The following is a 15,345-nucleotide window of genomic DNA, read 5'->3' as shown; positions in this document are numbered from 1 at the left end:
ATTCTAATTTCTGTTATCTTATCTATTGCGTTTTACATGTACATGGAGTCCTCAAGTTACGGCGGAGTTCCATTCCTACGCGGGTGATGTAACCTGGATTTTGACAGTCGGATTTCCCCGTTAAAGTCGATATCTACATCAAAATACTATGTACAGTAATTAAAAAAAAGATATTTGTGCGTCCCAGAAGACGCCGGAACCAATATTTTGTGTTTCCGCACAGACATTCATTGCTGACAGACGGCGGGGCGGAGCTAATTCAAGCTTAAACACGGAAATGTCACGTGCCTGATGGCGAGCCGACCAGCTGATGGACGTCTGTTGCTCGAGGTAACAACAACACAACTTTAATTAACTTAAAAATGGCATGATTACTGTGGGAAATCAACAAAAAAGAAGGTGCTACGGACGAGGCACGGGCACCGAAACAATGTAGGTCACGTGTGACGTAGCTCGAGGACTCCCTGTACATGTTAACTTTAAGATGTTGGACTTGTGTCAAAATTATATGGCTTGGTTGGAGATTTTCGTCTTTAAATATACAATGTTTCATTTTATTTTATGTGTCAGTGTTACAGTAAACTAAACTGTGAGAGCTTGATGAAAGCACGCTCTGCCTCTTAATCGGAGAAATGTGCGATCAAGTCATCCTTTCATTCCCGTAAGGTGATGTTATATGATCTCTTTCTTGACTCCGACAGAGTGAGAACGCTAAGCAATAATTAGGAAAAGGTGCTTTAATAAGTGTGTGCAAATAGGTTTAAATGTGTGTTTAAAGCATGTAGGAGGTGTAAAACTAAAAAAAAGACTTTATTATTATTTTTTAGTAACCTATTTGGGCTGTGGTATCTTGTACCTGGCGTGATGGCCACTCCGTTGCCATTGACGACGGGGCTCTCCTCGTCCTCCTCTTCGGGCGGCTCCAGGCTGGCGCGCTGCTCCATGTTGCTGACCGACTGGTTTCTCTTTCTCTTGCCCTGGGCGCTGGGCCGGGCTCCGGGTAGCAGGGCCTCACTCACATTAAGAGGAGGGGCTGCTGGGGACGGTTCTGCTGGTGGTTTGGGTGTTCCGTAGAAGTTATCTAACATGGATGACAGAGAGAAACCAAAATAGTTCAACTGCATGCACAATTATTTATTTCAATGGTAATATAAAAATGATAAAATAAAGTATTATGAGTTTGAGATTTTATTATTTACAATGGTCATTATAATAAAGCAATTATTTGATAAAATAAATGTTAAATGTAGAATGTATGTAAATGTAGTACCTTATCTTATAATAACATTTTAATTATTTCATTATATCTGACCCTATTTCTGCACCATTATAACTTTGCAAATGTTTTCTCGTGATATTACAGTTGTATCTTTTAACATGACGTTACAGTATGTTACAACGTTACGACTACTCTCCTAACAAGGACATTATCTCAAAACTTATTATTGTTTTCTCATGATATTGAAACTTTAATATTATGACATTATGACATCATCTCTGATCTTAGTTAGATGTGTTCGCAACATCATGATTTCATGCCATAAACCCACACCATTTAATTTTAACATACTGACATTGTTATTCTCGTGGCAATATGAATTTGACATGCTTTTTCATAATCATTTTTTTTAATTATCTTTATTTTTAATTTGCATTTCTCACAATAAATCACTTGACCAATTATTTAATAAGATAAATAGAAAAAATAAAATGAATAAATAATAAAATACATAAAAATAAAGTCCATCCATCTTCTACCGCATATCTGGAGTCAGGTCGCGGGGATGTGAAGCCCAGACTTTCCTCTCCCCAGGCACTTCATCTAGCTCCTTCGGCGGAATCCCAAGGCGTTCCCAGGCCAGCCGAGAAACATAGTCTCTTCAGCGTGTCCTGGGTCGTCCCTGGGGCCTCCTGCCAGTGGGACATGCCCGGAACACCTCTCCAGGGAGGTGTCCAGGAAGCATATGAACCAGATGTCCGAGCCACCTCAACTGGTTCCTCTCAACGTGGAGTAGCAGCGGCTCGACTCTGAGTCCCGCCCGGATGACTGAGCTTGTCACCCTATCTTTAAGAGAAAACCCAAGACACCCTGCGGAGAAAACTCATTTGGCTGCTTGTATCCGGGATTTAATTTTTTGGGTCAAAATTCACAGCTCATAACCATAGGTAAGGGTAGGTGTGAAACAAAGTCCTAACTACGCAAAATATTTTCACCTTTATCCAGACTGTCCAACTTATACTACTGAGCACATGCACTAAGAATTGTCTACTAAGTTTTGTGGAACTCTTTGCTTGGGCTTGCGAGTTGGGCACTATCTGGCTGTGATTGACAGCGGCAGTGAAAACTACGATCTAAATAATCTATGCTATGCTAACTAACCAAATGTTATCCTAGTAGATCAGTAGCCTGAAAATCGATGTTCACAAACGCTACAATTCCAAATCGGTTAATTCGACAATTCCAAATAAATAAATAAAAAGGTTGATTTGGTGTTGAGTTACTCTTAAAAGTTGTGAAAAGAGCAATCGATTAATTCGACAATTCCAAATAATAATAATAATAAAAGGTTGATTTGGTGTTAAGTTACTCTTTAAAGTTGTGAAAAGAGCATCATACAAATGAATAGCAAATGTGAAATAACCAGGAAGCAATTTCGACTTCCTGCTGTATCACTCTACTTGTGGAACACATTATCTACAAGGAATCAATTACAGAAACAAATGTGCACCTGTTTGGTGATAAAACGCCCTCGGCTATGTCACTTTGCACATGTGTCAACATGCTTTAACACTCTTTAACAATGTTAAAGAAAAGTGAGCTGTTAAACACTGTGATGTGGAGAGCGAAAGGAAAGAACGAAAGGTCCATTGGGTATCTTAACAAGTTTGACACTTCATGATGAACTAAAAATGCACTACAGTAGAAGCTTGATTTAACAGACCTGAAACCAAGGGCCCCCCAAATTCAACGGGCAAAAAATGTCTTGTCTACTCAAAACAAAAACACAATTTCTAAAGTAGCAGTTAGAGTGTGTTAATTCCAGAATTGGCCCCATTTTATCACAGTATTATTCTGCCATCGACAGACTGGAAATGTGTTTCTCTTACTCTATTTATATCTGTGGCTGTGTTTTACTCGGGCACTAGTCGTGTACACGTCTCTCGAACATGCTACTTTTGATACAGTACACAGCTGTTTTTTGTAAAGCCTTTATCTATGGTTTCTAATCATAATGGAGGTGAAAATACATTGTAAGAAGCACTTGGCTCATGAATGCGGCTAGATAAACTAAAAAAAAAAAAAACTCAATTTAAATTTTCCATTTTTTTTATAAACAGTTTGAAGCTTTTTTTGTTTTTGTTAAATAACCATTTCCAATAATTTTGTACTGCTGGGCATTTTCAGACTATGAAAAAAGTCCAAATTAAATTGAACTGCATTAGTTGTTTTTAAGCCTCAAAAACACTTCAATGTAACAGACAATAAGTTTTCCTCAATTAGTCCGTCACACCGACTGTATAACCTTTAAGGAGAACTAAATTTGATCTTTGTTGAATTTTGCAATGCACATGTCCAACAGCTCACACCAACAACAGCTTAGTACGTTTTGCACAACTTGCTGTTCTATAACTCACTGCCAGCCATTTTTTAAGCAGCGTTCCCCATACTGCCAGCCGTTTTAGAGCCTTTTGACATACCCACAGAAATGTGTGTTTTGTGACTATTATAAGCACGGAAACTACCAAAAGAAAGACTATAGTTTGTTTCTAGCTTTTTTCCACTACAGTATTTAGTAATCAGCAGTAGAAGATCAGCAGGTTTCACCAAAAAACAGATTGCTGACCAAAAAAACGGCGAACACAAGCTTTTGGTGTCAAACAAAACAGAGACTTCAACGCTAATAATGTTTGCTATTGTGACACTTATATAAATAAATAATGATAATAACAAAAACAAGACAGAAAAAAAATATTTTGATGGCAAAATATTGATTTATTTATAGATATACTACTAAGAAAGATGCCATGAGCAATGCTCACTCACCATATGGCTGAAGTGTGGCTTTTTTAATATAGTGTTCACCATTCACTACATCATCTTTTCTCATATTGTGATTTAGATTTTTTACTACCTACCATGACACATTCTGTTTATACCATACAGTGCTGTGAAAAATGTGCCTTCTTATTTTTTTTACATGGATGGATAGATAGTTTCCCAACTTTAATATTGAACATCATCACTGTTTGTGCCTTCTTATTTTTTTTTACATGGATGGATAGATAGTTTCCCAACTTTAATATTGAACATCATCACTGTTGCAAAATGCTGACACAAAACTAAGGTTTCAAACAGGAGGCTCTGAGTAGAAAGCAGCCTTATAGAGTTCAAAGTATAAATGGTGAAAAGCTGTCTATATTTAGCTGTTATGCTGCACACAAATGGCATAAGCTGCCAACAGCTGTATGTATATATATATATATATATATATATATATATATATATATATATAATTTTTTCTTTTAATTATTTTTTTAAATGTCCTTATGCTCAAATGTTTTTAAAGTTTGCTGTCTAATGTTTTAACATTGTCAATGTATGTTCTTTTCGTACTATTTTGTTACCTACTTTTGTATTCTCTTATTTGCTTCCGAATGTTGTTTACTGTTGTGTATGTTGATGCTTGTAAGTGTTGTCTTTCATTGTGCACAGCACACTGAGTTGCCGTGTGTATGAAATGTGCTATACAAATAAACTTGCCTTGCCTTGCCTTATATTGTGTCAACAAAAGTTGCCCATAAATTTGAGACATCCATTATTACAACATTAAAAATTGACTTTGGCTTTAGCAAAATTGACGCATGCACGATGTCTAAAAATAAATAATTCAACAATAGCCAAAGAAAATGTGTATTTCTTAAAGAGCATGAATAAAAGCTGTATCATAACTGCTGGGTGTATACTTCCCCTTATTATTTATCCTGTAAAATCGCCATGGCATGAGATGTGAAATGAAAAATTACCGCACAGCAATGAACATCAGAGGCCTCCAGCCTTTGTACCACATCTGCTCCAACCCCAAAAAGCATTCACGCACGCACGCACGCACGCACGCACTCACGCACACACACACACACACACACACCACAATGACGACTCAGCCTGTTCTCGCACACCTGCTTTGTAGCCTGACTGTCCCTTGAGGCAAAGCAGCAGCATTTGTTGGGGAGCAGGAACCTGCTGTTGCATTCAAAGTCATTGCAAAAAAATGGGTAATTATCTGGTGGAAGATTATAAACCACTCATTGCATTCTCACCGGAGAGCCTGCTGCTAACTATAGCATAGATCTGCTATTAAACGTTCCGCCGCTATTTTGTAGCTACCTGTTTGAACCCGCCACTATATTGCGGAATTTTAAGTGATCATTTTATAAAATGGGTTTTGTATGGCTGCCAACACTATTAGTGCCTTCATGGCGACTCAACAAATACATTCTGGGAGCTACTACAGTATAAGCTTGCTTTAACACAACCAGTGTAACAAAAATAAGTTTTGATACAGTTTTTCTTGATTAACCATATACATGTATTCTTATGAACACCACAGGCCCAATTTAAAGTGTGTGGGAGGGGTGTAAAAAATGTTTAGTTAAAATGGTCTCTTTCATTGTCTATGGTGGATTTTCCCATATTGCTGTTGGGTCGGAAACGTATTCATCGCGATAAAAGAAGTTCACTAAATAGCTTTGTTGACCACATTAAATGGTCATTTGACCTTCCTTTGAGATTTCTTACCAATTTATTGTGAAAGCACTCTCAGCTCTCGGCTGAATGGCAGCATGGGAGGAAGCAAGAAAGCACTCCAATTGTGTTCCACTAGTAGCCAAATTGGATATTCAGCATGCTTATCAGATTGAGGCAGAGATGGTGAGAGGGAAAGGCCATGTATGTTATGGTTTAATTCTTCATTGGCGTGCAACCACTCCCTCAAACGACATTTTCTTCTTTTATTGCATTTTTCCTGTTTCACAAAAACTCCACATTTTCGTGTGAGGGGAAAAATGTTTTTTGATCAGCGAACGAATAGTTCTCTAACTGTGTCAATCAATATGGAGCATTATTATCTTTGTAAAAGAGGAAATTTTGATACAGTACAACTCTTGTATTGGTTGTGGTGAGATTGTTCAGGGGTACCTACTTATATTGCATAAGGTGTCCTGAAAACACATTACAATGAAAGAGGCATGTTATAGAAAATTGCAATCGTTTCATAACCAAGCTCATAATTCAATTTACTCATATCAATTCAGTTTTCCCCATTGAAATGAATTTAAATGTCAGTAATCCATTCAAGCTCCCTCTAAAGTATGGATTTTTTTCCCCCACATAAAACCCAGATTTTTTTGCAAAAAAATTACAACTTTATCCTTGTAAAAGTAGACCATTATTTCCCCATAAAATTAAGATTTTATTCTTGAAAAATTATAACTATTCTCAAAATCTTTAAAATCTTATCATAATGCTACATGAAGTGTCTATTTTAGTATCTTTGCTCCACTGTACAGCCAAATATTCCATTATAGTGTTGTAGAGCCACAAGTTGCCCCTTCCAAGTTGTGTCTGATTATATTATAGTGATACTTTGACTTACAAGTATAATTTGTTCTGTGACCAAGTTTGCAAAAAACACAATTTACTCATTTGTTTATGTTGCCATGCACTACATACACACAGTGTAGCGTACCATGAGTGAAAATGTTTTTTATTCTATGGGTGTTCACTTTTTTTACACAGTTAACTAATTTGCTCCTAAAAACGTATAGATATGTTTTATTTTAAATCTATATATATATATAATTATAAAAGTGTTCCAAAGACTTTTTAGTTTTTTTATGCTAGAGCATGCAGAAGGCTTTGATGCAGCCTCTCAACTGCAAAGAACGGTTGAAGAAATTGTAGTTATTACACAAACGACCACCAGGTGGCAGCAGAACATAGGAAATGAACGAGGACGATGTTGAAAAAACCCTCAATTACTCAGAATTCTAAATAGATTTGTGAATAATGATGAAACTTAGCTATATTCTAATGCTAATTGCTGCAAAACAGAAACAGATGAAATATACTTTCTTATTCTTGATGAAAGAACAGACTTTAATCTTTCTTTTGGTAGTCTTTATGTTTTTGTAGCAATAGAACAATATTCTGTGGGCCTTGCAAAATCAGTCAAAATCTAGTAAAACAGTCGAGAGTGAAGGGGATTGTTTTAGTCAATATTTTTGGGAGTGAATTAGATAAAGGGAAAAGTCAACCCCAAAAATGTGTTGTTGTTTTTTTACAATAATATGTTCTATGCAGCCCGACTAGTCTAAATATGGTATTTTGGTTAATATTGTGTTAATGGAATATGAGTTAAGCAGCATAATCCAGTCATTTTTTTTTTTTTAAATCCATCTCAGGGGCGGCCATTTTGCCACTTGCTGTTGAGTGAAAATGACATCACAGTTGCTCAGGTCTCAGGTAACAGCTAATTAGAGCACAGCTTCAGAAAACAGGTGAGCTGTGATTGCTCGTTGCTCAGCAACATTGGTGTAGTAAAATGTGGTGGTAAAATTGGTAAAATAGCCACCTCCTGAGATGGATAAAAACGGCTGGATTTTGTTGCATAACTCATATTCCACAAATGTAATGTTAATCAGGATGTCATGTTTAGACTAGTGAGGTCACTTATAACTTATTATTGTCAAGACATGTTTAAGGTTGACTTCCCCTTTAATAGTTGAAGCCGCTCCTTTATACAGTCGTTAAACTGTGTGCCTGTGAAATTTATATCTGCTGTGACACACTATTTGATCACATGGATGTAGCTCTCTTTTCAATCAGCAATACAAAAGTGACGGAAAAAAGCATTGTTGAATGTTTCGCTTCAGGGACTCTTGAAGACCTTTTACCATTTGTTTCTTTGACAAGTCTTTCAATATCGAATTTGACAAATTTTACCCTGAAAATGACAACATACAAATACATCTGTCCAAAAAGAGACAACTTGCTGCACAGCAATCAGAACAGGCCTCCTGAGAAGTGTGTGCGTGTGTGTATGTGTGTTAAGGCTTTTTAAACCACACGTCCACAAAGCTTTTGGGCAAATGAACCAGCAAGCCCCCTCCATCTGTGCATGTATCCCTTGCAGCAAGACAAAACATATGACATGGATACACGCGCACAAGCACGCACGCACGCACGCACGCACGCACGCACGCACGCACGCACACACGCACACACGCACACACACACACACACACACACACACACACACACACACACACACACAAAGTTGAAATGTATGTTAAAGAGAAATATCGACTAAATTGTTCATTTAGTTGACTAAAATTGCTCTTTATTTTCTGTCTTGCACTTCTAACTAGACTTCTGTGCTTTTCCGACTGCATTTATATTAGTGAATGTGATTAGCATCAGCTTCTCCATCTTTTAATGCTCTCTCTTCTTGCCTGATGTGTTGGATGTTTTGTGAAAGCTCGCCCACCGTTAGAGATAGCGCTATTTGATAGGAGAGGCAAGCACTATTTACTTAGAGGCAAGGACATGCACCATGCAGAGAAAGTTAGTGCAGCACATAGCTTTAGCGAGCAGCCGGGAGGTTGGATGACATAGACGTGATGCTTTTTTAACCAGCTAAGAATGCTTAGTGTGACCTGTCCACAGTAGCATTGGTGATCTTAGGGGGCTAAGAGTTTTAATTTTAATCCCAAAACAATACATCACTCAGTACTACAATACACCCATTTTTTATTAGCAACGGATGGGTATCAGCATGTATCACTATACCACCAGTGCCTCTGTAATGTGAGATTCTTTTTAACATGAACATCTTTACACAAATGTAAAAACCATCATATTGCCACACAAAAACACACAATCAACCATTTTCTTTAGCACGGGGTGGCGGGGAGCTTGAGCCTTGACCAGCTGATTATGGACAAAAGGCACACCATAGACTGGTCTCCAGACATATATTTTTTTAATGAATTACTGTAATTGAGTATTTGCCGATTAAGAGTATTGATACTGCCCGAGAGTTTTATGTCAGGGTTTTAGGTCTGGTAAATTGGTATTGATTTATAGTATCGAAGCATTTTTTTGAGTCAGAGTCAAGTACAGACAAACAGTATCGGCACTGATGCAGTATCGACACTGATGTAGATGCTGGTATCAGTTTTAGTATTCGTGTAGTACTAATGCGCAGAGTAAGAGCATTTCTTACACACCACACCACACACCACAGACCCAGGGGCTCTCGAAAGCAGAACAACCGCGCCAACTTTGTTATTTGCTAAAATCTGTACTAAAATTGCAAACTGACTGCTTTTTAAAATGGGAACCATTTACAAGCATCTTTTTTGTATAAGACCCATTTCTAACATAATGTATTTTCTTTTCTTTTTTTTCTTGAGAGCTCAGAATTGTTCATTCGGTAATTTTACCGATTTGACATGTCATCATCATTGCTCTCTTTTTTCTTCTTTTTTTTTGTATGTGGGTGAGTATGTGTATGTGCGCGTGTGCGTGCGTGCGTGCGAGTGTGTGTGTGTGTATTCATTAGTTCACCTAAAACCTATTAAAAAATCCCATAACGTTCACCTAAACCAAACACTTCCAGCCAGAGTCGTGAGGCCGTCAGGAGACCCGAGGAAGGACCAAAGAAAAGAAAGGAAAGTGAAATCCAGCACCGATCAGACACCACCCACCAGGCCACCAACCAGAGTCCTTCACCAGCCCCAGAGACATCTAAATTCCAACAAATCAGGGAGACCTCAAGAGACCAAAGGAGAGACTGAGGAAAGGAAGGAAGGACAGACGAAGCAGTGTGAGATCCACAGACACCAGCCTCCACCGATTCAATGACCTGAGGAAGAAGCAGATTGTGTCTGAGTTTCGATAGATGCTGGTGTGGTGGATCTGGCATGCATGAAAATCTCCACCAAAGAGGGGAGCCGTCGACCCCTGTCAGGACAGAGCAAGTGCAACACCTCAGGGCCCCCCAGGCCGCGGCAGCGCCAAAGGACGACCCCCGGGCCCCGCAGGGGCTACCGGCCGGAGAGCAAACCCAGGAGCAGGAGCGCCCCCCACCCCAACGCGGCCCGCGGCCCAAACCCAACGCAGCAGGACGGGGCACTGCAGGCCCGCCAGGCACCCCACCATTCCACAGCCCCGGCACCCCCCACAAGTTGAACAAAATAAATTTCTTGACTTCTGATTAAAAAACTATTCATCCATTAATGGATCTGTCTCCATTTTATTTTTTCATATTATTGACCAAGTTAAAGTGTATTTCCATTAAAAATGTGTAGTTGTAATGTTTCGGTGCAGAAGCCAGAAAGGTAACTCCGTAGTGATTAATTCCTGCCCATTATACTGCTCAGTCACTCTTGGCTCTAAGAGTTTTGAAAAAGAGTATGGCGCTCCTGGGTTTGCTCTCCGGCCAGTGGCCCCTGCGGGGCCCGGAGGTTGTGCCTTGGCGCTGACGTGGCCTGGGGGGCACTGGGGGGTTGTGCTTGCTCTGTCCTGGCCAGGGTCGACGGCTCCCCTCTTTGGTGGAGGTTTTCATGTATGCCAGATCCACCACACCAGCATCTATCGAAATTCAAATACAATCTGCTTCTTCCTCTGGTCGTTGAATCGGTGGAGGCGGATGTCTGTGGATCTCACTCTGCTTCATCTATCCTTCCTTCCTTCCCTCAGTCTCTCCTTTGGTCTCTTGAGGTCCCCCTAATTTGTTGGAATTTAGATGTTTCTTGGGTTGGTGAAAGAGTGGTTGGTAACCCGGTGGGTAATAGGTGATGTCTGGTCGGATTTCACTTTCCTTTCTTTTCTTTCATCCTTCCTCGGGTCTCCTGACAACCTCATGACTCTAGCTGGAATCTGAAGTATTCGGTTTAGGTGAACGGTATGGGATTTTTAATAGGTTTTAGGTGAATTAATTAGTACACACTCACACGCACATGCACATTCAAAATAAAAAAAATAAAAAATACATTAATAAATAAAAAAGAGAGAGCAATGATGATGACATGTCGAATCGGTAAAATTACCGAATGAACAATACTGGGCTCTCTCAAAAGAAGAAGAAAAAAAAAGAAAAATTGTTTGGGAAGATGATATGTCACCACAGTCTTTTGCCTTTGAGAAGTATTACAGGCTTCTTGTCCGGTTAGCGTATTGGCAGTTTTTGATGTGGACAGTTGGCGCTGGTAACGTGTCCTAAAAATTTTTTCAAAGATGGCAATTACTGATTTTTAGGCGTATAAATTACTAATTGAATATGATTTTGGGGTGCTGTTGTATTAATGTCGGTGCGCAACGGTATGATAGTGTGAAAAGGTCCTTACATACCAATTTGTACAAGGCAGTGTTTGGTAATTCAAGCCAGATTATTATTTTTTTTTTCATTCCTAAAAAGTAGGAATTTTGGAAATGCGAGAATTCCTCGCAGTTTCCAACAGTGATGATATGTAATGATGATGCGATTATGCATGTATTTGGTTTCCCAGTCATAACAACCCTCTGAGGAAAACCAATGTGGCCACACAACAAAAATTAGTTTTGTTTTGTTTTTTTCCTGGAGAAAAAATGAGTTTGACACCACTGCACTGTGTGACTCAGTTGGGGGGAACTAGAACAAAAAAAAAAACTCAGACCTAGTCATGAAAATGATTTCAAATAGAACTTGAAAAAACAGCTCTTTCCGGAGAGTAGACTTACCTTCATAGGTTCCGCTCTCTAGTAAGGCTCCGCTTTGCTCCAATTCCATAAAACGTTCCACAGTCACAAAGTTGTAGTCCACCGCCGGCACCTCCCCTTCCTTGGGCTGCCTGGTCGTACCTGCAGAGAAAGAGAGAAAAGACGCAGCGGTCAGGGAAGCCTCTTGAGAAGAAGAAAAAGCAGGAAAGCAGTGGAAAAACAAGTGGCAACACAAGAAGTTGAGTCAGAAGTCTTCATGTGCAAATGCCAAATCCATTCACACAATTTGGATGCTAGTGCCAGAGCGAGAGAGAGAACGAGAGAGCAAGAGAGAGCAACGCCATTATTCCTCTAAGCCTACTTGGAGCTGTCTCAGTACAGTGAAACCCTGTTTATTGGAGGGACAACTTCCAGAACCAATTGAAATCTATGATAAGGAGACCATATAAAACATTTTTTAATGATTAGTTTTACCCCTTTTGCACACACGTTAAGGCTAACAAAAAAGATCAGATATAGCAATCCATTTTCTATATCTTTTTTCCTTGTTTTAGTCATGGGTCAGGTTTGCTGCAGCTGCCTGGTTGCTGTCCTATATGGCCCGGGTAAAGGTTGGGCATTCCACCCATACCTCCTCCGGACACCGTGGCAGTGTCCTGGTGGTTGTGGGTGACGTGCTTCTCTCGGTACAGTTAGCTCCCCTAGTGATGTCTCCTCTCCTCATCTGAAGTCAGCTATCTATCTATTTATTGATTGATTGTAGATTATTTTTAGTTTAGCTTAGTTTATTTGGTTATATCAGTCAATAATTAAAAAAGAAATATACATATAAGGGGTGGCATGGTGGTTTACTGGTTAGCACGTCCGCCTCCTAGTGCAGAGGACGTGAGATCGAGTCCGGGCTTCGACCTTCCTGGGTGGAGTTTGCATGTTCTCCCCGTGCTTGGGTGGGTTTTCTCTGGGTACTCTGGTTTCAACCCACATTCCAAAGACATGCATGGCAGGTTAATTGAACACTCCAAATTGTCTATAGGTGTGATTGTGAGTGTGGATGGTTGTTCGTCTCTGTGTGCCCTGCGATTGGCTGGCAACCAGTTCAGGGTGTACCCCACCTACTGCCCAAAGCCAGCTGGGATAGGCTCCAGCGCCCCCCGCGACCCTTGTGAGGATTGGCGATTAAGAAAATGGATGGATGGATATACTGTACATATAAGACCAAAAGACGGAAGCCGAAGCTGATACTGTCTACCCTTTTCGCATAATACTACATCAAGGTAACAGAACTATCACAAGTTAATACATTCACATACTGCATCTCCACATAAGTCCAACAGTATACTGCATATATGCATGCATATATCTACAAAAATGTTGTTATTATTACTGACATACATAATATAGGCCTATAGAAAAATATATTTTGTCCATATTTTTGCAATAACTATAAACTACATTGCCATTTTATAACTATTAATAATCAAGCATTTATACATGTATTTGAAATTCTTAATTGAGTTACACCGTTTCAATTCACAATAAAAATTATTCCACAAGTTGACTCCTTTCACTGACATCCATCTCTGTTTCACATTCGTTCCGTTTTTTTATGTTCCTCAGCTTATAATTGCTAACTCTGTGTTGGAAAAGCTTCTGAACACAGCAAGGGAGCATATTATTATTTAGTTTAAATATAAAATGGGCTGTTTTAAAGTCCACCAAATCGTTAAATTTAAGTATATTTGATTTTATAAATAGTTTATTAGTAGGTTCACGATAATCAGCTAGATTGATTATTCTGATTGCTCTCTTCTGTAACGTAAAAAACGTGTTATTGATTTATATGTATGTCCCCAAACCTCCACACAATAACTCATGATTTGAGTTTGAGATCATTGATTTTTGATTGAGAAGCGGTCATGCACCCGTGCCTGACGCCAGGCAATCACTGGGCATATTTAGACAGAAAAAAACATTCACATTCACACTTAGACACTTCAGTCTTCAATTAACCTAATTAATATTTGCAACCTTGAAATTCCGGTTACCCGGCTCACAAGTTTTTCAAGACACAAGCCATTATTGGGTAGATTTTTTTTTTATGGTGGATTTTTTTTTTATGGAGGCAGTGAACTTCACCTTCCTTCACAATAGCAACCTTTTGGGAAATAGTTAATGAACAATTCTTCAAAAAACATGCTTCAAGTTGTTTATTGCATCTCCCAGTTTAAGTTTACTGTTAATCTAAACATACAACAAAGAGTACACGTTTTGCATTCACAAAGAGCATAGCTTAGTCTTACAGTCTGCTAGTTTAATCCAATGCTATTTAGCATTGCTGTTGCCATGCTTAAATCCTTTAAACAATGAATTGAAAACAAACAGTTCAGCAACAACACGTACACTGACAAGATAACAGTACTGACATTCATGCTGTACATTATATACATTGTCACTTGCATAGAACGACTAATATTAGTGCCGTACTAATGAGCTGAAGGACAATTTGATTTATTAATTCAACTTGAGTTCTTGTTAGAACATGCCCTGCTGCAATATTTTGCAGCTCCGCCTTTCTGCCTAGAACTCAAATGGGATTCATAATAGCACCTAAATTAACATTGTGTATACTGCCCCGAAATGGCCAAGGCATGCACACCAGACTGAGAAGCATTCAATTGATGTAATGTGAAAAAAAAAAGTTGAATTGTATTTAATAATGTTATTAATGAAATAATGGAATGCAATTTTTTTTTCTATTGCACAATCTTTGTTTTTTTCTGTGGAAGGCTGGAACAGAATACAGTAATGGCATTTCCAATCATTTCAATGAGAAAAGAGGATTTGCGACACAAGTGTCCTGACTCACGAGCTTGGTCATGGACAAAAATTTAACACACGTCAGGGCACCACTCTAACTATAAGCCTTCAAACAACCACTACTTTACACACACACATAGAGCAGCAGCACATATACTACAAAAAGAGCATACAATAACACTCTCAGGCATCCTGCTCAGTGGGAACGATGACGATTACTGAAGCTTTGTGGGGGACCTTGTCTGCCTCCCATATCTCATATGCTGCATGTCTTACATCAGACCTCAGTGCTGCTCGGCATGTTATGAAGTCGCAAAACTCTAAATATAGTAAAAAACCATTTTAATATGCGATATGGTGAGGAAACAGAAATGACTCCATCAACTGGGCACCCCATCCCTCCTTTTTCTTTAAGTCAAGCATAACTCAAAGCTCCTCCTGACACAGCACATATTGTGCAGACAACAAAAAAGTGGAGGCATTTAGGCTTGGAGCAATTACAGGCTGCCAACACTCTGGAGAGCTCCATCAGCGGGGCTCTGTAATGGACCTTAATGGCATCTTTGGGCTTAATGAGGCGCTTGCGTTTGTGCTTCGCTCAAGTCCACATGAAAGCACGGAAAGTCCACTGGGCCGGCCTATGCGTGTGCAGTCAGAAACGAATCCCACACCACGAAAGCCAAGTGGATCTGATGGTAGAAGGTTTGGCGTGTGTGGCATCCTACAGGTGTGTTTGTGTACAGGTGTAATGGAGCAGACATTGTGCC

General features: G+C 39.3%; 1 protein-coding gene across 12 annotated transcripts in view; it reads right to left on the bottom strand.

The window, feature by feature from the left end:
* The window catches only part of magi2b (membrane associated guanylate kinase, WW and PDZ domain containing 2b), a 240,644-nt gene that overhangs the window by 126,531 nt on the left and 98,768 nt on the right, over positions 1-15,345 (bottom strand). For 10 of the 12 annotated variants that reach the window (XM_077568842.1, XM_077568844.1, XM_077568845.1 and 7 more), the window contains exons 3-4: positions 11,783-11,902; positions 857-1,081 (exon numbers count right to left, since the gene is read on the bottom strand). In XM_077568842.1, coding sequence (XP_077424968.1) covers positions 857-1,081; positions 11,783-11,902 — 345 coding nt within the window. Of the gene's footprint in view, positions 1-856; positions 1,082-11,782; positions 11,945-15,345 lie in introns of all 12 variants that reach the window. The other 2 variants (XM_077568846.1, XM_077568849.1) reach the window with 2 other exon arrangements.

Source organism: Vanacampus margaritifer, chromosome 6 (assembly GCF_051991255.1).
Source record: "Vanacampus margaritifer isolate UIUO_Vmar chromosome 6, RoL_Vmar_1.0, whole genome shotgun sequence".
NCBI lineage: Eukaryota > Metazoa > Chordata > Actinopteri > Syngnathiformes > Syngnathidae > Vanacampus > Vanacampus margaritifer.
The sequence above is the reverse complement of the archived record's forward strand: the minus strand, read 5'-3'. Positions and strand labels throughout refer to the sequence as shown.